Source organism: Narcine bancroftii, chromosome 11, assembly GCF_036971445.1.
Source record: "Narcine bancroftii isolate sNarBan1 chromosome 11, sNarBan1.hap1, whole genome shotgun sequence".
Lineage (NCBI taxonomy): Eukaryota > Metazoa > Chordata > Chondrichthyes > Torpediniformes > Narcinidae > Narcine > Narcine bancroftii.
In genome coordinates, this window is record NC_091479.1 from 73,745,811 (window position 1) to 73,767,277 (window position 21,467).

The following is a 21,467-nucleotide window of genomic DNA, read 5'->3' on the forward strand; positions in this document are numbered from 1 at the left end:
ATCCGTCATCAAGAGGGGGTTAGCAGCTCCACCACTGAGTCCTGGATGTAGTTGCTGAACTGAATCTGTCCACAGCGGTAAAGATAAAAGTGGCTTCTTTGCAGTCAAAACATCACCTCGCTCCAAAATATCACCCATGTGGTATGCCATTATCATCCAGCTAAATCAAACCCATTCAAAATAAACTTGGCAATTCAAGTCTGGGCATTGATGAGACATCTTGAGCCATCAGCGGGAACTGTATTCCACCAGATTCTCTCTGATGTTCTCAAAGGTCTGGAGATATGCCCCATCAGATCACTCTCAAACACAAAAGTTTGCAGATGCTGTGATTCTAGTAAAAATACAGGAATGCTGGAGGAACTCAGGAGGTTTTGTAGTGTCCTTTGGAGGTAAAGATGAATTACTGAGGTTTCGGGCCTGAGCCTTTCCTCAAGGTATGAGTAAGAAAAAGAGATGCATCTATGTGAGAGGAAAGGTGAGAATTAACGGGTGAGGGGCTTGCCTCTGTGAGAGGAGTCAGAGGGGGGAAAAGGAAGAGAGAAAGAGAGAGAGCTGGCAAGCTTGTGGAAAACCCCATTTGGAAGATGGGATGTGCGTTCTTAGTTCAGCCTGGTCAAAGCCCTTGTGGTTCATGCAAAAGGAATCACTGGCTGTCTAAAGTTCCACTTGAAATAAGAGAAACAAAAAGGAACTCTGTGGTGATCATCTGGAGAACCATGAGGGGACATGAGGTTATCACCTGGAGAACCCTGATTCTTTCCTCATGTTTAAAGATAATTAAAAGCAACTTTTGTTTCAGTAACCATTTGTCTTGGTGAATATCTTTTGCTGCTGGGTTTTGGGGTCCTCTGGACTCGAACCACAGGAAAATCAAAATACTGAAAATTTGATATAAACACAGAACACATTGGACATGCTCAGCAGGTCAGAGTAGTCCAAAGGAGCAGAAATAGTCCATTAAGCCCATCAAGTCTGTCCCACCATTTAATCATGAGCTGATCCATTTTCTCCTTTCAGCCCCACTGCCTGGCCTTCACCCCATAACCTTTGATCCCCTGGCTAATCAGGAACCTGTGGAAAGAGAAATGGAGTTAATGTTACAGGCCAATATGACAGGGTCCACCACCGCTCCCTCTGTGACTCCCTCGTCCATTCCTCCATCCCAGCTAATAGTCCCCTTGATAATATTCCCCCCTGTGACCACAGGAGATGCTCCACGTCCACCCACAGCTCCTCCCTTACCACCATAGAGCCCCATAAAGTCCTTCTAAGTGAAGCAATGTTTGTGAATCTACAGGGGTCATCGACTGAATCTGGTGCTCCCGTTACATCCGGAAGACTGTACCCAGACTGGGAGATCACTTAATTCAGCACCTCGTCTCTGCAAGGCACAATAGTGGGAATCTCTCAATGGCCATCCATTTCAATTCCCTGCCCTATTCAATTGCTGACATGTCTGTTCATGGTCTCACTGTCAGACTGAGACCACATGCAAACTGGAGGGACAACACCTCATGTGCAGTCTGAATGCCATTAACTGACTTCTTTGGTTTCTGTTAGCTTCCCCCACCACCACCCCTCCCCACATATCCCCTTACCTCTAGCTCAAATTGTTTCTATCTCTCTTTTTCCGTCTCATTTCACAGAGCCAAACTTCCCCCCACCATCAATTCTCACCTTTCATCTCTTCATTCCTCTTTATCATTTCCAAGTAACATCTTTTCTCTGTGGGTCTGTTCTGCTCCCCTTTTCCCCAGCCTTTCATACAGACACATCTTTTTTTTTACTCATACCTCGAGGGAAGGCTCAGGCTCAAAATGTCAGTTATTTTTAAATTTAGACATACAGCACGCTAACAGGCCTCTTTGGCCCATGAATCAGTGCTGGCCAATTTACACCCAATTAACCTACACTCCCAGTGTTTCAAATGGTGGGAGGAAACCGAAGCCCCCGAGAACGTATAAACAGCTTACAGACAGAGTGGGATTCGAGCCCATGTCCTGATCACTGGCACTGTTAAGATTTTGCGTTGTGAGACCCACTGAGTCCCTGCAGTATTTTACGTCAAGAATGTATTCTCTGCTTGCCTGGCTGAATGCAGACCAGCAATGCTCAATTCCACACAGGACAAAGCAACCTGTTTAATTGGCACCTTGAGCAAACCAAGTTGCCATGTATGTCACCTTCAAAATGTACTCTTGGCTGGACAACTCCAAAGACGTCTTCCTACCTTTGCCACCAAGGAGGATAAAGGTAGCAAGAGCTTGGGAATGCCGCCACCTACTGGTCCCCTGAAAGTTATACACCATCCTAATTTACAAATACATTATCTCATATAACCCTTTCTTTTTAAAATATTTTATTGAAGTTTTAAATAATACAAAAATTAAACAATACAATTATATATTTAAATACAAATTACAAGAAAAAGAAACCCCTACCACAAGGTTGGAAAAAAAAAGGGACTCGTGGGTGTCAAGTGACGACAACCCGAAAATAGACAGCTCAGCATCGAAGCTTTTAACAACCCTCAAACTTTACACTGTGGTAATAGTCCATAAAAGGGCCCCACAACTTTAGGAAATTGGTATTTGAATCTATAATAGCATATCTAACTTTTTCTAAACTTAGACAAGACAATAGCATTTAACCACTGTGTGTGTGTAGGTGGATTCTTATCTTTCCAGTTAATCAAAATTGCACGTCTAGCTAACAATGAAATAAAAGATAAAATATAGTTTTGAGTTGGAGTCACTAAAACGTCATCATCTTGAAATGATCCGAATAGACCAATTAAAGGCAATTTAACCTTAAGAATCAACGATTATTGTTTGAAAAATCTTTCCAACATTTTTTTAAATCACGGCAAATCCAAACATGTGAATCAAAGAAGCTTCAGCAATTTTACATTCGTCACATAAAAGATTTATATCTGAATAAAAACAAGATAATTTAACTTTAGACTTATGTACTCTATGGACCACTTAAAATTGCAAGTGTTGTGCACAAAAGGAGGTGGTATTCTTTTTCATTTCTTTAAATTTTTTTAAAATTATAATAAATATAGTACAATGAATAAAAGGGAATTAAACTGAAAATAAAATATCACATATGTATTTATAGTAAGATAAAACATCAAACAGTGGAAACTTGAAACCCCCACCCCCCCCTCCACTCCACTGGATGAAGACAGAAAAGATATTTTTAAAATTAGAAATATATTGTATATGTATTTATATAAAAATGTATTTATATAAAACACATATCTATATAGAATACATATATGTGTGTGTGTATGTGCGTGCATGCGTATTTGTGTGTGTATATGTGCATGTGTATATGTATGTGTTTGCATATGTGTGTGTGCATATATGACACACAATCACACACACACATGTATTAAAAAAAATTCCATCTGACACTCTATTAAAACAAAGAAATCTAACCAAAAAAAAACATCCAAACAGCTTATCCTGAGGGTTACATACATTTTGTAGTTTTTGGTTCCTACAGTGAATCAAAAAAGAAAAGTAAAACTATATTTCATCTGGAAGAGTGAGTACATCTAATCACATTAAAAACTTTTACATCAAATAAAAATAATACATAAAAGGTCACCATGTATCTTAAAATTTCACTTATCAAATACATGATACCTATTTTTTTCTAAATTTAAACAGGTCATTATATGAGAGAACCATTGAAACACTGATGGAGGTCTAGAGTCTTTCCATTTGAATAAGATGACTCTTCTACCTATCAGTATTAAGGAGGCCATAATTCATTGCGCAGATACAGAAAAACTCCCCATGTGTGGTACAATAACCCCAAAAGGAGCAGTTATTGGATTGGGTTGTAGCTCCACCTGAAGTACAGTTGAAAAGATATTAAAAATTTATTCCCAATAGATTTCTAAGGATGGAGAAGACATATATGTCAATGTAGCAATATCAGATTTGCATCTATCACAAGTAGGGTTAATATTAGAAAAGAAACAAGCCATCTCATCTTTGGACATGTGGAACACTATGCACCACTTTGAATTCGATTAATGAATGTTGGGCACATATAGAGGATGTATTCACCAGTTTAAGAAGCTTGTCCCATAGATAGGGTCTTGCAAGTTCCAATTCCCAACATTTTTAATCTTATTGCGAAATACTGGGCGCAATTTCAATAATTATCCTATTTAATTTCATTTAATCCTTTCTGAGCAGGATTCAATTGAAAAATATTATCAACTAGATCTGGTGGATATACAAATGGAAAGTCTGGTAATATGGTATTTAAGACATTTCTAAACTGTAAATATCTAAAAAATGAATATTTGACAAGTCATATTTACTGCCCAGCTGTTCAAAAGACATTAAATAAACTTCCTTAAATAAATTTGCAAATTAATAGCTTTGATTTTCCATTTAGGGAAGGATTGATCAATTATTGATGGTTGAAAAAATAATTAGGAGAGATAGCACTAGATAAAACAAAGTTTTTTTAAATTAAAAAATTCCTAAATTGGAACCAGATTTGCAATATATGTTTTGAGTATTGGATTAGATATATTCCTATTCATCTTGGAAAAACTAAATGGAAGAGATGTACCCAATAAAGAGGCCACTGAATACTGCTGTATAGATTTCAATTCTAAATCTGTCCATAATGGATGATCCAATTTGTCAGAGTAAAAAATCCAAAAAGTTAAATAACGAATATTAACAGCCCAGAATTAAAATCTAAAATTAGGTAGGCCCATACCTCCATCTTTTCTCAATTTTTGTAAATGAAATTTACTAATTCTAGAATTCTTCCAAATAAAGGAGGAAAGAGGTAGTATTAATCAGATTACAAATAGAGTCCCAAACCTCATCCGAGAATGAAAGATTCAAATCCTGTTCCCAATCGGTCTTGATTTTAACAAACGAGACTATTCTTAAATCAAGGAAATTATTATAAATAAGAGATACTAAACCTTTATGAGAAAGTTGTAAATCAAAAAGTGCATCAAGGATGTTTGCCTCGTTGAGTGAAGGAGGGAGGGAAGGGAGGGGGATAAACGGGGAGAAAATGACGCTGTATATTCAAGAGGGAAATGTCTGTGTGTATTTTGGTCAGTATGGTTCATAGTGTGAAAAATTTAAAAAAAATTTAAAAAGGATGTTTGCCTCGGGGATCCGTGGAAAGTCAGGGATCTGAGATTGAACAAAATGTCTAACTTGTTTGGTAAGTTAAATTTATTTTCCAATCTCTATTGTTTTTTGAAAAAATATCAGGTACATACGAAATAATGTTTAAGTAAAATAAAATTACAAATGGTAAACAACGGGAAACAAGATATGTATGATCCATGTTACTGATTTTTATAAAAACATTTATTACTAATCTAATTTCTAAGACCAACCTTTTATATGAGTGATTTATTAGCAAAGTCAGGCATCAACTACTGATTTCGTTACTAATAGGTTTAGAAAAAAAGAAAAGAAAAATTAATAAAGACCAAAAATAATTGATCTATAAATTTTGAAAATAATGGAAATAAGAATTCTAAAGGTTAAAAAAAAAGTTAATAGAGATTTTAGTAGTTGAACACCTTATTTTCTCGAGAGAAGGGATGCCATCAAATCCAATATCCACTGTGTATGTGTGAGAGGGACATCTTTCCATCACAGCAGAGTGAGTCTTCTAGCAATCAGGCAAGCAAAAGCAACTACATGGGATTGAGATGTAGTCCAAATTAAGTCCATTGGTCCACTCATTCCAAAAATAACAATAAAAGGGCTCGGAGTCAGATTTGTATGAAGAATTAAAGATAGTGTAGTAAAGACATCTTTCCAATAGTTTCAAAGGAGGGACACAACAAAAACACATGCTATAAAATAGCTTCCTGAGTTGTACAGTTATCACATTTAGAGGATATACTGGGATAAAATTTAGCTAATTGAACTTTGGAATTCCACAGCCCTATGGACTACTTTAAATGGTAATGCCTGGTATAGCGAGAAGATGAATGTACATTTTTCAAAATAGAATCCCATGCATCTTCAGCCAAAAGCTGTTGAAAGTCACGTTCCCAAACTTTCTTAATATTAGACAAGGAACTATTGCTAGATCTTAAAAGTAGTTCTTGAAGGACTGAAAGCAGTCATTTCTGATTAGGTCTAAAATTATATATTTCCCAGATAACATTAAAATCTAAGTCTTGGGGAAGCCTCAACGTTAATAATTTAAGTAGCTTCTATTCTGTAGAGGGGGGAAAATTATGATTATGGTATATCATTTAAATTTGGCAGATAATTGCTCAAAATAAAAAGGCAAAATTTTGGTCTTTATACAAGTCCAAGAAAGATTGAATACCCAACCTTGACCATTGTCTCGGATTAAGGTTTTTTAAAAAAAAGGAATTACATAAAATAGGATTAATTACAGTAATAAAAATCTGTGATAACCAAAGTGCTTTCGAAATCAGAACCAAATATGCAAAGTATATTTAACTACCAAATTATCAGTTAATTTGGAGATGAAAAAGGCAAATGAACTCTAAGTATTAAGATAAGAGATGTCTTTTACTGGATTTAATCTCAAATCGATCCATCTTGAGGCACCTGAATATTCATTTATGATTTGTCCAAATAATGTTCGCTTCCCAGTAATAAAGTCTCAGATTAGGTAATGCCAAGTCTCCATTTCTTTTAGTATTTTGAAGGAATTCTACCCCCCCCCCACCCCACCCCCCAAACAGGGATGCTTATTTTTCCATATAAAAGAGGAAATAAGTGAGTCTAATGAACCCAAAAAAAAATGTAAGAAAACATACAGTGACAGCTTGAAAAACATATAAGAACTTAGGCAGAATATTCATCTTAATAATATTAATCCTATTAATGTAATTGAAAGAGGAGCCCATTGAGATAAGGACTTCTTAACACAATTTAATAAAGTAAGAATAATCTCTTTGAACGATTTAGTGAGTTTTCTAGTAATAGCTAGATAATTAAATTGATTTTTAACAATTTTTAAAGGGATAGAGGAATCAAACGAATGGGAAGAATCCAAAGGGATCCTGCAAATTCAATTTGTAACCTGAGAATTGACCAAATTGATTGAGAAGCAATAAGATCTTTGGAATTGAATGGTCAGGATTGGATAAATATAGTAAAAGATTATCAGCATAAAGAGATACTTTATGGATAATTCCAGCTCGAGATATTCCTGAAATATTAGCTGATTGCCAAAAAACCAAAGCTAATGGCTCCAAAGCCAAATTAAGTAAGAGTGGGCTTAGAGGACAAACCCTGTCTGGTTCCCCAAAATAATTTATGAGGATAGATTTAATTGAATTAGAAAAAATTGAAGCTGTAGAGGATGAAATATTTTAATTTATCCAATTTTAAAATTGGTTAAATTTCTCCAATGCACAAAAAAATCTCCACTCAATCCTATCAAATGCTTCTTCAGCATCTAGAGAATATTGTAACAATATTAATATTTGGGGAGAATTTATAATATTTAGAGTAGGTCACATACATACACACATTTTAAAACAAATCTTATTTGAAAGACTGAAGAATTCACATTGCGGGATGTAATGTAGGTATTAATTGAACTGACATCATAAAATGCTTGACCATTGTCTTGTTGGAGTCATGCTGTCTATCAGTACCCTTTTTTGCAAAGTCCTCACAGAAAGATCAATTCTTGATTGTTTATCTAAGATAACAACTTGAGAAGAAAGAAAACTCCTGTGGTTTGCTGGAGAAGGTGGGGGTTTTGCAAAACATGAGTCAGATGCTCTCTTTGAAGTTGCAGTTGGAAGAGGGGGAGAGTTGAGTTAACAGCTCAGTCAGTCAGTGTGGGACACTGACAAGTAACTGAAAAGTGCACTCCAGGGAAAACTGTTTGAAACTGATGAAAGCAAGTTCCAGAGCAGTACATGGCTGGAAGTGCTGTCTTTCAGATGTTTCTCTTGAAATAGAGGAAGTAATGGAACTCTGTGGTAGCTTGAAGAAAGAGGTTACCATCTAGAAGACCCTGATGAGGCAAGTTTCATCAGCGAGACCCTGAGGTGACTAGTGGTGGCACCTCAGTTGTGGAAATCCTGGAGCAACAAATATCTCTCTCTGTAAACCCTTCAAGAACCTTACTTTCAAGCACCAAGTCTGGTGAACTTTGTACATGTTAAATTCTATACACAATATGGTGATTGCCTTCAACCAGAGAACCTGGAAGAATGAGAAGTGAGATTGAACTGTGAACCAAAGAACCTTTCTTGAATTTACACACACATTACATACGCGTGTGCTTAGAATCAGAAGGGGGTAATTTGGGATAGTATAGAATATAGTATAAGAAGAGTTAAAGTTTGATTCTATTTTCATGTTTGAAGTTGATTAAAAATAACTTTTGTTTTGAAACCCACTTGTCTATTGCTGCTGGGTTTTGGGGTCCTTTGGACTCGTAACAATACATTCAGAGGATGAGATAGTAGGGGAAGAAATAATGTCTAAGTGTCGACAAACACTGAATTGTGAATCATGTCCTTTGATAAATCCAGTCTGATCCTCAGAAATAATGAGAGGCATTATATTTTGTAACCTAAAAGTTAGGATCTTAGATAAAATCTTAGCGTCAAAGTTTAAAAGAGAGATTTGTCTATAAGAGGAACAGTCCAACAGATCTTTATTCTTTTTAAGAATAAGATAAATAGTAGCTTCATAAAAAAGTTTGTGGCAATTGGCCACTATTTAAAGATTGAGTAAAAACCGAATCCAAATAAAGTGTCCATAAATAAGAAAATTATTTATAAAACTCAGCTGCAAAATAATCAACCAGTGAGCTCTGTCTATTTTGGGGAGGGGAGGCTGGCAACAAACAATTCAGAAAGAAAGTCTGCAAAGATTTTATACAGTTGACCAGACTTTGTCCAAACTGATAATTCTCAAGTTATTCCTTCTGCTCCTTGCTTCCAAAGCTACTACTTTTTTCAATAATAAATCATTGGACTTCTTCAGCTCCAAATTGTCCCATTGCAAATCGTGAAGGGACTTCTTCAGCTCCAAACTGTCCCATTGCAAATCGTGAAGCTGCATAACTTCATCCATTTCCTGAATCTTGGAGTCATCCTCATTTATATGTTGCTGCATTTCCTGGCATTTCCAGCAACTTGACTAAGGGTGGTTTTCATATCTGTAATCTCTTGAAGTCCTCAGTCAAGCCTTTGATAAGTTTCAACAAAATTGAAAAATCTTCCTCAGAAGACGCTTCCTCCTCTTTTTCCAGCTTTGGCAGCTCGAGACATCATGAATAGTTGTTAAACAAGTTGGAGAAAGGATAGGAATAGATATTAACAATGACCTCCAAATTAAGGACATAGTAGATTGAAATGTATAATGTGGGAGCTAATAGGCTAGGAAAGACTAACAATCCATCCTACTCCATCCACCAGTGAGTTAAATATTACCACCAATTGTTCAAAGGAAGCAAAATTGTTTTGAATAAAAAGGTCTTTAAAACATTTAATACCCAATCTGTGCCAGTCATTAAAGACAATAACTTGCAATTTAGATTTTTGATGGTAACTAGATTTAGAAGGAAACAGCAAGGGATGGAATTACTCTCCAAGGAGCTAATGTCAACTTGATGGGACAATTAGCCCTCTCCTGTTCTACATGTAATGGACCTAGGAACTGAAGTACCAATTGAAAAAAAGTCAAATCTATTTGGATTGCAAATGTGTCTGTCAATTCAGACAGCACAAATAGAAATGAATGAGTTTGGTTTAATAGCTTTTTCCAGAGACAGTTGCAGTGAGAATAATGTACTCCACATCCCAGGTTACATATAGGACCAAAAGAATAGTGAAAAAGGGGCAGGAGGCAGAGAAGTGTCATTAATCCGGAAAGGTATCAGTGCACAGGTGATCAGTGATATTAAGTGGAGAGCAATCAATTTGGGTGAAAATGAGAGAAAGATTGGAATAGAAGCGTTAAGTGGCAATGATGTATAGTGCCCCCACCCCTACCCGGAAGTGCAGGGAAAAGCATTTCAGGGGAAATACTGGGAAAGAGTTACACAGGAATTGCAACTATTATGTCATTTCGATCTTAAAGATGATTAGACTAACCTAATAACAAGGGGACTGACTGGGGAAGTGGAATTTATGAAATGCATCAAAGATTGTTTCTTGGGGGAGGAGTCACATGATGCAGCAGTGGCCAGTAGGAGAATACCAGCCCTCTCCAGAAAAGGAAAAAAGTGAAGAAAAAGCAAAGTCCCAGACACACAAACCACAACAAAGAAAAAATAAAGGTGTGGAGGAAATGGCACCAAAGAAAAAAAAGCCAAAAACAGCAGGAAGAAAAGAAGAAAGACAGACGCCGGAAGAGAAAGGTGAAGGCCTTACCTGTACGAAAGAGCAGGGACCCGCCGTGGAAAGAGGAGCCCACTCCCAGAGGTCAGTGGAAACCCCACAGGGTCGTGACCCACCGAATGCAGGACTGCAAAGATGGCTTACGGAGCCAAACAGAGGTGAGGAATCGCGCATGCGCACGACAAAGACAACACCGACGGGAGGGGGACCAGCTGTGGAGTGGAACTCCACAGCTTGAACAGCTGAGAATGACCCAACAGCAGGGCTCCGAGAGGGAAGATACAGAAAATAACGGGAACGGGAGGGAGGAGAATGAAAAAAGGAAATCAGAGACACAGTAGATGACCAGCCCAGAAGAAGAGGACCAACATCAAGACACCATTAAAAAAAAACCAACTGAGACAAACAGCCCAACAAGAAAGTCAGAAGAGACACAGATACAAGGAAGAGAAGTAGAAGACACAAACCCGAAAGCAGACACAGAAGGAGAACATCAAGCTCTGCACAGAAAAAAAAGATAAAGGGAATGGACAGTACATAGATAAAAAAAAATTTCAAGAATATATGGAAGCAGTACAAGAATGGCTATCATGAGAATTTAGTGAAATAAAAAGAAGAATGAAAAGTACAGAGAAAAAGTGAATAGATTAGAGCTGGTCATAACAGAAATAGGGAAAAGATTAGACAAGGTGGAAGAATGAGAATCATCCGTAGAAATGGAAGGAACAACTTAAAAAGAAAATTGGAAGAAACTGATAAAAAAGTAAAAGAAACACAGGAGTTGTTAGCTCAGAAGATGGATCTTATGGAAAACTATAATAGGAGAAACAATATAAAGATAGTGGGCCTTAAGGAAGATGAAGAAGGCAAAGATATGAAAGAATTTATAAAAGAATGGATCCCCAAGGTCCTGGGAATGCCAGAAATGCAGGAAGGAAGGAAATAGAAAGGACACACAGAACATTAGCCCCGAAACCACAGCCACAACAAAAACCAAGATCCATTTTAGTAAAATTCCTGAAATATACGACAAGATAAAATATATTGGAGAAGGCAATGAAAAAAATGAGAGAAGACAAAAAGGCACTGGAATACAAAGGTCAAAAAAATTTTTTCTACCCAGACATAAGTTTTGAGCTCCTGAAGAAGAGGAAGGAGTTTAACGCAGCAAAATCGATATTATGGAAGAAAGGTTATAAATTGATGTTAAGATATCCAGCGGTGCGTAAAATAGTTATCCCGGGGCAGCAAAGCACTGTTCTCGGATCCGGAGAAAGCACAAGAATTTGCAGAACACCTGCAAAACAGAAAAAGAGATGAAGGGATGTTACAAGAACAAAGAATGACGACAAATAAAGAAGAAAAAATAATATACAAGTAAGAACTAAGGAGGGGAAGAAAAGGGAAGAAAGGAAGTAAGGGGGGAATAAAGAGGGTGAGCTTTGTTATATGTGAAGATAAATGTCTTTTCTGGAGGGGGTAGGGTGGGAGAGAATAACAGTCACTGCGAAATCAGTTGATGCTTGCGAGCGGGTTCGCCATCCAAATGGAGAGGGGAGTTGTGGTTGCCCGGCAAGGGTCAAGGGGCAACTCAGAGGGGGTGGGGGGACGTTTGGGGTTAAGGGAATTTTAGATTTGGGGATAGTGGAAATATTTTATGTTTTAGAAGTGTTGTCTTGCAGTGCGTTCAAAAAAAGAAAATAGAAATGGATATGGGGGAAAGGTGGTGATGAGGAAGCGGAAATTAGAAAGTATGAAATGGTCATGTTGAACTATATGACTATAAATATTAACAGAATACATAACCAAATCAAAAGGAAGAGGCTATTAAATTTACTGAAGAAAGAAAAAATTGTGATAGCATTCATGTAGGAAACACATCTAACTGAAGAGGAACACAAGAAATTAAGGAGAGACTGGGTAGGACACGTAATGGCAGCATCATATAATTCAAAAGCAAGAGGAGTAGCCATATTAATCAATAAAAATGTACCAATCAAAATAGAGGAGGAAATAATAGATCCAGCAGGGAGGTATGTAATGATAAAGTGTCAGATATATTCAGAATTTTGGAATTTGCTCAATGTATATGCACCTAATGAAGAGGATCAAAAATTTATGCAAGCTATCTTTTTGAAGATTGCAGATACGCAGGGGACTATATTGATAGGAGGGGACTTTAACCTTAATTTGGACTCAAAGATGGATAAAACTGGAAAAAAGACTAGCAGAAAGAACAAAGTTGCCAAATTTATGGTTAAATCGATGCAGGAAATGCAACTTTTGGATATATGGAGGAGACAACACCCAAAGGAGAAGGATTACATATTATTTGAGTAGACATAAAACATACTCAAGAATTGACCTCTTCCTGTTGTCAGCCCACATCCAAGGGAGAGTTAGGAAAACAGAATATAAAGCTAGATTGTTATCGGATCACTCACCCCTGTTATTAGCAATAGAGCTGGAGGACATCCCACCAAGAATGTAGAGATGGAGATTAAACTCCATGCTACTTAAAAGACAGGAATTTAGAGAATTCATTGAGCGCCAAATTAAAATGTACTTTGAAATAAATATGGAATCAGTGAAAGATAAATTTATACTATGGGATGCAATAAAAGCTTTCATCAGAGGGCAAATAATAAGTTATGTAACTAAGATGAAGAAGGACTACAATCGGGAAATAGAACAGCTGGAAAGGGAAATAGTAAGTACAGAAAAAGAACTAGCAACAAGGGAAGATACAACAAAAAGAAGAGAATTGGCAGACAAAAAAAAAACGAAATACTACAAATGTACAAGGTGGAGAAGAATATAATGAAAACAAAGCAGAAGTATTATGAGCTAGGAGAAAAAATGCACAAAATACTAGCTTGGCAGCTTAAAACAGAACAAACTAAAAGAACGTTATTGGCATCAAGGAAAAAGGACAAACAAATTACATATAATCCAATAGAGATTAATGAGAACTTTAAGGAATTTTATGAACAATTATACCAAACTGAGAATGAAGGAAAAGAAGACAAAATAGATGAGTTTCTAGCTGAAATTGAACTACCGAAATTGCAAGAAGAGGAGCAAAACAAATTGATAAAATCATTTGAAATAGAGGAAATACAGGATATAGTAAAAAAAAAACTACCGAACAATAAAACGCCGGGAGAGGACGGACACCCAATAGAATTCTATAAAACATTTAAAGACTTATGAATTCCTCCTCTCCTGGAAGTAATGAACCAAATTGAAGAAACACAAAACACGCCAGATTCATGCAAAACAGCAATAATTACAGTAATTCCAAAGACGGGGAAAGATCCACTAACACCAGCATCATATAGACCAATATCTCTACTCAACTCAGATTATAAGATAATAGCTAAACTATTAGCAGACAGAGTGGCCCACTGTGTAGAAAAAATAGTAAAACTAGATCAAACTGGATTTATTAAGAAAAGACGAACAACGGACAGTATCTGTAAGTTCATTAACTTAATCTATGCAGTACAAGGAAACAAGACGCCAACAGTGGCGGTTCCCTTAGATGCAGAGAAAGTCTTTTACAGAGTAGAATGGAATTATTTATTCAAAGTACAACAGAGGTTCAACCTACCAGAGAAATATATTAATTGCAATAGAACCCTTGGCAGAACTGATAAGAACAGAAAATAAAATAAGAGGGATAAAAATAAAAGAGAAGGAATATAAAATCAGTCTATTTGCAGATGACATCATAGTATACTTAACAGAACCAGAATTATCAATAAAAGAATTACATAAGAAATTGAAGGAATATGGACAAGTATCAGGGTACAAAATCAACGCAAAGAAAAGTGAAGCAATGCCAATGAATAATGCGGATTTCACAAAGTTTAAGAAAGAATCACCATTTAAATGGCAAACACAAGCAATGCAATACCTAGGTATTCAACTAGATAATAATCTAGGCCATCTATACAAATTAAATTATCAGCCATTAATGAAGAAATTACAAGAAGACTTAGAACATTGGAAAGATTTACCACTAACACTGATAGGAAGGGTAAATTGCATTAAAATGAATATCTTCCCAAGGATACAATACCTATTTCAATTGTTATCAATTCCCTTAACAGAGAAATTCTTCAATGAGCTAAAGAAAATAATAAGGAAATTGTTATGGAAAGGGGGGAAACTGAGGATGGTGCTAGATAAATTAACAGAATGGTACAAACAAGGGGGCTTACAGCTACCAAACTTTAAGAATTATTATAGAGCAGCACAATTAAGATACCTACCAGATTTTTATCAAACAAGGGAAAAACCAGATTGGACCAGATTAAAGCTAGATAAAATAGGGGAGAAGGTACCTGAACATATACTATATAAGTGGGATGAAAAGCTGGTGCAACATTGGAATTCACCAGTACTGCACCATCTGCTCAACATTTGGAAGAAGATTCACATAGAAATGAAAAAAAACAAATTATCAACTACCAAAATTAATATTGACACAATATCATCTAATCCCTTTCACAATAGATGACCTTTCCTTTAGCGAATGGGAGAGAAAAGGGATCAAAAGAATAGAAAATTGTTTTTTGGGAAATAAATTATCATCTTTTGAACAAATGAAGTACAAATATGGTATAACTCACGGTACAATGTTTGCATACCACCAATTGAAAACCTACTTGAAGGACAAATTGGGAAGCAGGCTGAAGCAGTTTTGAATACGTGATTACAGGCACAATGATAATAAAAAGATTTATAACAAACATGTACATCAAACTGCAAGAGAAAGAGAACGAGGAAATAAGCTGTAAACCCAAACAAAAGTGGGAACAAAATCTAAACATTAAGATAAAGAATGAAACATGGGAAAAGCTGTGCTCCGGAACTATGAGAAATACAATAAACACAAGGTTACACATAATACAATATAATTGGTTACACAGGCTATACACCACGCCCCAAAAGTTAAATAAATGGGACCCAACAGTATCAGATAGATGTTTTCGCTGTAAGAAGGAAACGGGAACAACTGTACATGCAATTTGGGCATGTGAGAAAGTGGAAAAGTTTTGGGAAGATTTAAATCAGGTATTAAATAAAATCACAAAAAGCAACATACCAAAAAATCCAGAGATCTTTCTTCTAAGTAATATAAGAAATAAAGCATTTGGACTCGATTTGGATGGAGCACAAAAAAGATTTATTATGATAGCCTTAGCTGTAGCAAACAAATGTATTATGTCAACCTGGAAATCGGAAGATAGCCTGAGAATACAGCAATGGTACATAGAAATGAATAAATGTATCCATTGGAAAAAATAACATAATTTAAGAAATAACATCATAGTATTCAAATAAAATTGGGAACCTTACATGGAACACAACAGAGAAGTCCTACCGCGGACCTCCACCACCTAAAATGACAGAATGAGAAGACGAAATGAACTGACCCAGTGTTTAAAAGTAGATGACACAAATTTCTTGTTTATTTTCATTGTGTGTTGACATTCTTTAATGGGTTTAATGTATCGTATATGTTGAACATTTAGTAGGTGTGGAGGGGTTGGGAAGGAGGGAGGGAAGGGAGGGGGGAAAAGGACACTGTGTATTCAAGAGGGAAATGTTATGTGTATTTTGGTCAATATCGTTCATTGTGTGAAAAATAAAAAAATAAAATTAAAAAGATTGTTTCTTGGTGGTTTCTTTGTGGAAGCTAACTGGGGACAGGCTACTTTAGAGATGGTCATGTGTAATGAAGTAAAATTACTGAGACATTAAGGATCTTCTAAGACACAGTAAATACAAAATGGCAGAATTCCAGTGAGAATTTGAGGGCAAACACTTCAGATATAAAGCAAGTGCCCGCAACTTAATAAGGACTATTAGAAATTTATGGAAGATGAAAAGGGCAGGTCAATAGATATTCCAGCAGGTATTTCAGTCCTCAAGTAAAAAATATTCCAATAGTCTAAAGTGAAAGGGAGAATGGTGAACCTGCAGTGAACAAAGGAAGCCAAGGAAAATGTTAATCAAAAACTCGAGCAAATAAAATGGCAGAAACCAATGGCACATCAGAGGACTGGGAAGCTGCATGAAACTCCAACACACAAACCTTCATACCTGGGACACCACCATCCAACACATTCACTTCCTCCATCATCATGACTGCAGTTAGGTACCATCTACAGAACACCCTGCTGTCACTCACTGAAATTCTGAGTGAATATCTGTGCAATCAAGCTCGTTAATTCTCTCAGACACTTTTCTTGTACCCAGCACTTGGTGCTGAATTGTGGTGAGCAGATGGTAACTCTCTTTTCAATTGCAAAAGCAAAGATCCAAATTATGGAGCAAAACCAGTCTTCAGATGCTGTGATTGTAGTAAATGGACAAAAGTGCTGGAGAAACTCAGCAAGCCCCGCAGCATTCAGAGGAGGTAAAGATAAATAACCTACATCAAGGTCTGAACAAAAGGCAGACAGGCAGCTGAAGAAAACGGTAGGGGGAAGAAGAGGCAGGAAGAGAAACATAGGCCAACAGTCAAGACACCATAGAGGTCACGGATAGGTGAGCAGAACAAAAGCTGAGACTTGAAAGCGGGCAGCCTGATTCCAGAGGTGGAAGAAAGGAGGGTTCCAAAGGAAGAAAGGTGGGGTGGTGGGGGAGGAGGGCGGCTCCAACAGAAGTGGAGAAGTTGATGCTAATGCCTTTTGGTTGGAGAGTTCCAAAGTGCAGTACGAGGTGTTCCTCTAGTTTCTGAGTGGTCTCAGTTGGGAAGTGCACGAGACCATGGCATAGGAATGGAGCAGGGAAATGAAATGGATTGCCACTGGGATATCCCTGCTATTACATCTCAAATCTTCAATGAAGTAATCTCTCTGCTGGAAAGGAGGCTGTAACAGGGCCAGTAGATCAACCATTCTCAACATTTCTTTTTGTCCATGGCCCTAAGAAGACTGTTCAAAGTTTTATGATCTCCTTTATCTGTGAACTAATCAAGTTTAGTTTCTTCTCTCCTACCAAGTACATAACAACCATTAAAAAAAATTATTTCAGCCTGTGGCTTTCATGGAGCTCTATGGCCCCCAGTAGATGACTCCTGCCAGGTTCACAACAGTTGCTTCACCTGGCAGGGTTGTTTGGGCCCAAATGGTGGCAAGAGGAGGTGTGAGCATCTCCTGTGGTCACAGGGGTTGGTATAAAGGGGGCAAGTGATGAGAAGGGAGGAGTGGATGAGGGAGTCACTGAGGGTGTGATCCCTGTGGAAGGCGGAGAGCAGAAGATGTGGCTGGTGGTAGAATCACATTTTAGGTGGCAGAAATTGCAGAGGATGGTATAGAGAGGAGAGTGGTGGAGAGATGTAGGAAAGACAAAGGAAAAGGGAGGGGAGGGAGAACAGAGAGTAGGCTAGCAGAAACTGGAGAAGTCACTGTTAATGGCATCAGGTTGGAGTGACCAGATGAAAAATCAAGGGTTACTTCTCCAATTTAGATGGTCTTGGTGGGATAGTACATGAGGTCATGGACAGATACATCAGCATTGGAATGGGGCACAGAACTGAAATGGTGGGACACTGGGAGATTCCTGTCACTGATGCAAAAAGAATAAAATCGCTCAGACAACCGATCTCCCGGTCTGTGCCCACTCTAGGAAAAATGTAGCCAGGTGCTCCCACAGAATGAGGAAGAGGGGGGTAGGGGTGAAACGAGGAGGAGCACAGTCCCAAAGGCAGGAGGTAATACTTGGAAAAGGGAGAGGCACACCAGCAAGGGGGTATGAAAATATTTAGGCAGACACCCACCCATTACCTCCTACCTTTGGGATCATGCTCCTCCCCTCGCACCATTCTGTTCGGGCACCTGCCTACATTTTTTCATCCCTTGAAGGGCTCAAGCCCAAAACATTGGTTATGCATCCTTATCCTTGCTATATAAAGTACCTTGTTGGACTAGCTGAGTCTCTCCAGCATGGTTTTTACTGAGTCTGTGGGCAAAGGGAACCAAGGCAGCTGTGCAGGAAATGGAGGATATGCTGGCAAGGGCAGAGTTGATGGCAGTGGAGAAGCCACATTTTCTTGGTCATCTCGGATAATCTTCCATAGAAGAGCTTGTCCTGGGAGCAGATGTGACAGAGATGGAGGAAATGCGAGAAAGGAATAGAATCTTTACAGGGAATAGGGTGCGAAGCTGTCTTGTCCTGGGAACATTGTGGAACTCCTCCCAATAACTGCACTGTTTATTTTATGGTATGAACTTGCCCAAGACTACGTGCTCATGAAGATTCTCAAGTTTGAGGAAGAGTTGGTAGGCATCCATCTCGTCAAAGAGAAATCTTTTGTGCCAATAGCAGCAACTGCCTATGAGCTTTTGCAGGAATTTTTCAATCTGTGGCTTATTCACTCCACGCCCCTCCTGTGATTTTCAAATCAGTTTAAGGTATTCCTCGAATATATCTTGACCAATGAAGGGCAGAAAGTTAAATGGCATGAAAGCTTCCTTTTAGCATTGCATTATTACTCGCACAACAATGAAAGATCTCTGGCCAACTGCTAAAAGTTTCAGCCGATGGCAACATATACAAAATCTCTCCTCTCTATATTCCTGGGATCATGGTGCTGCAAACAATTCAGTAGACAGAGACTCCATGTTTTGGCCACAAAAGCTGTGTGAAGGCACCAGTTATAATACAGTAAAATCCCCAGTATCTGGAATTCAATCAACATGCAACCCCAAGGAACCTGCAAAAAAAAGCGAGGAAATGAATATGTAATATAATAAAAATGTAAACAAAATTTTAAAATTGTATATGTTCTCCAAAACATACAGCTGTTTGGTGAAGATGGGGGCAGAGTAAACCAATCGTGCCGAGCCCACAGCAGCTATTTGGATAAAGATGTGTTTGAATAAAACAGCATTATCCAAGATGAAGAGCCGTCCAATGCCGTTGTCACTGGGGTGACTCCCTTTTCCTGCCAATATTATTAAGTATATTAGTAAGGCTTTCTCTGTAAACTTGTGGGGGGTGGGGATGCGGTTGAGATTTGGTAATTTTGATGCCAGCAGTTAGCATGACACTACTACAGTATCAGTGTCTGGGGTTCAAATTAAAATTTTGTAAACTATGGGAATTACTTGTGTTATGTCACCGAACAGAAGCAATGAAAATTCAGCAAGGCAGCTTTATTTTATTCTTTTAAAACACTATATTAATAACACACAAGTCAAACGTGCATTTCAATGTGCGCACTTGTGTGCAATTACAGCTTAGGCACAATTCTGGAAAGTCATTTCAAACTTCAGTCTGAGAAACCCAGTGTCAAAACAGACTTTTCACTGATGTGCAGAAGTAATCACGAAGGAGGTGGGAAAAACTGAGTGACCAGACTGCCAAAAACTCACGAATCCTTGTCGAGCTTCTTCCAGATATGCTTTTGAACGAATGGTTGTCATAACTCCCCTTTTCCTTGCATAGGGGAAACAAAACACGTGACTTCCATGATGCTTCCAAAACCCAGGTACAGGTGACCTTCCTTTCCTTTGGTCATGGTTGGATTTCAACAATTCTCCGACATAAGCCGATTTGTCCATTATCACGCAGTCATTCCTGCTCCACGTTCAATGAGAGGGCTGCTGGTCAATAATGGGCGGTTCATTCAGTGTCACACATGACTCTCTCACCATGTGCCTCCCTGGAAAAAGCAACAAATGTTCTTTCTCCTCTCCAAAGTAGCGAATTTAGGTACAGCCTGTACTAGCTGTTGCCACCCAGTGTCTCCAAAGCTGTGAATGGCCAGTTTGTAATAGCCTTGAAATTGATACTCACACTAAATTAAACAGGAGTGCATAATACCCGATTAAAGTGAACTTTACATTATTAAGGACTAAATAACTGATTTTTTTTCAAATTACTTTGCATTTTGCACTGTCTTTGTCTTTTAAACTGTTTATTCTTAATGAAGGTGTATTAGTTAGCCATTATAAGGGTGTTGACTTAGGTAACCAGCAAATTTGCATATCTGGCATCCGCAATCCCCGCAGGTGACGGATACTGGGATTTTATTGTATATGTAAGAGTCTCTGAGAGGACAACCACTTAGAATCTGATCCATCCATTGAAATAGAAGACTTGGAGGGCATTTGGACTAGAGCTCAGGTGCCACTGACCAAATTAGATGACATGTTTAACCCAGACACTGACATTCCCATGGTCTACTGTCACTTTAGACATACTTTCAGGTGGCCAGGATTCTAATTGTCATCACTTATCACTGGTGACCTTTGCCATTCAGAACCGTGAGCTGCCTCAAATGCTTACTAACCAAAAATCTTCTACATGGCAGCATCAACAAATTTTAAATCTGTAAGTCAGCATTATATATCAGAATATTTTTTAATTGCACGCAGGTCAACGTTAGTAGATGTCAGTAATGAGTTACCAAGAGATCAAATACAATACTGGGGGAAGGGTGTGAAGAATATTGAAAAAGAAATGATAACAAGCCAGGAAATAAAACCTGCCTGGCCTTAAAGTATAAGAATTAATAATCTCTGGCAAGTGTGGCAAACGCAAGAGGACATCTGTACAAAGTGAAAGGAGGAATGTTTAAGGGAGACATCAGGGGCAAGTTTAAAAAAAAACAGAAGAGTTGTGGGAACTGTTGGAATATAGGGGTTAATTAATCATAGAAAATATGTAGAATATATGCTTATGTACTATTCATTTTGTATACATGAATCCAGTACTATGTAACAATTTAATATTTATCTCATGGTGAAGGGAAAGAGTAATGTAAGTAAGGGGCAGCCACAGTATGTAGCAAAGTTGGCTGATTACAGTAGGTTTAGAATTGCCTGCTCCCAAAATACAAAAGAGAGGATATGTATGGAACAATTTAGTAGGAAGGTTAAGGCAAAAGGAGGTGTTGATTAGCACAGGAGACGATGGCCAGACAAGAACAAAGAGATTCCTGACAGAGACTGTCAGAAACAAAGAGAATGGAATAACTCAGTAAGAAGGCGGAAGGAGGTGTTGAGTAGAAGAACATGGCCAAATGAGAACAAAGAAATAATTAGAAATATCTGGGGTATGAATTGATTTCTGATCAAAA

At 37.8% G+C, this 21,467-nt stretch overlaps 1 protein-coding gene across 1 annotated transcript in view; it reads right to left on the reverse strand.

The window, feature by feature from the left end:
* Window positions 1-999: 999 nt before the first annotated feature.
* Window positions 1,000-21,467, reverse strand: part of LOC138745907 (uncharacterized) — an 87,502-nt gene continuing 67,034 nt past the window's right edge. The window contains exon 6 of the mRNA XM_069903404.1: window positions 1,000-1,074. Coding sequence (XP_069759505.1) covers window positions 1,067-1,074 — 8 coding nt within the window. The 3' untranslated portion in view covers window positions 1,000-1,066. The remainder of the gene's footprint in view (window positions 1,075-21,467) is intronic.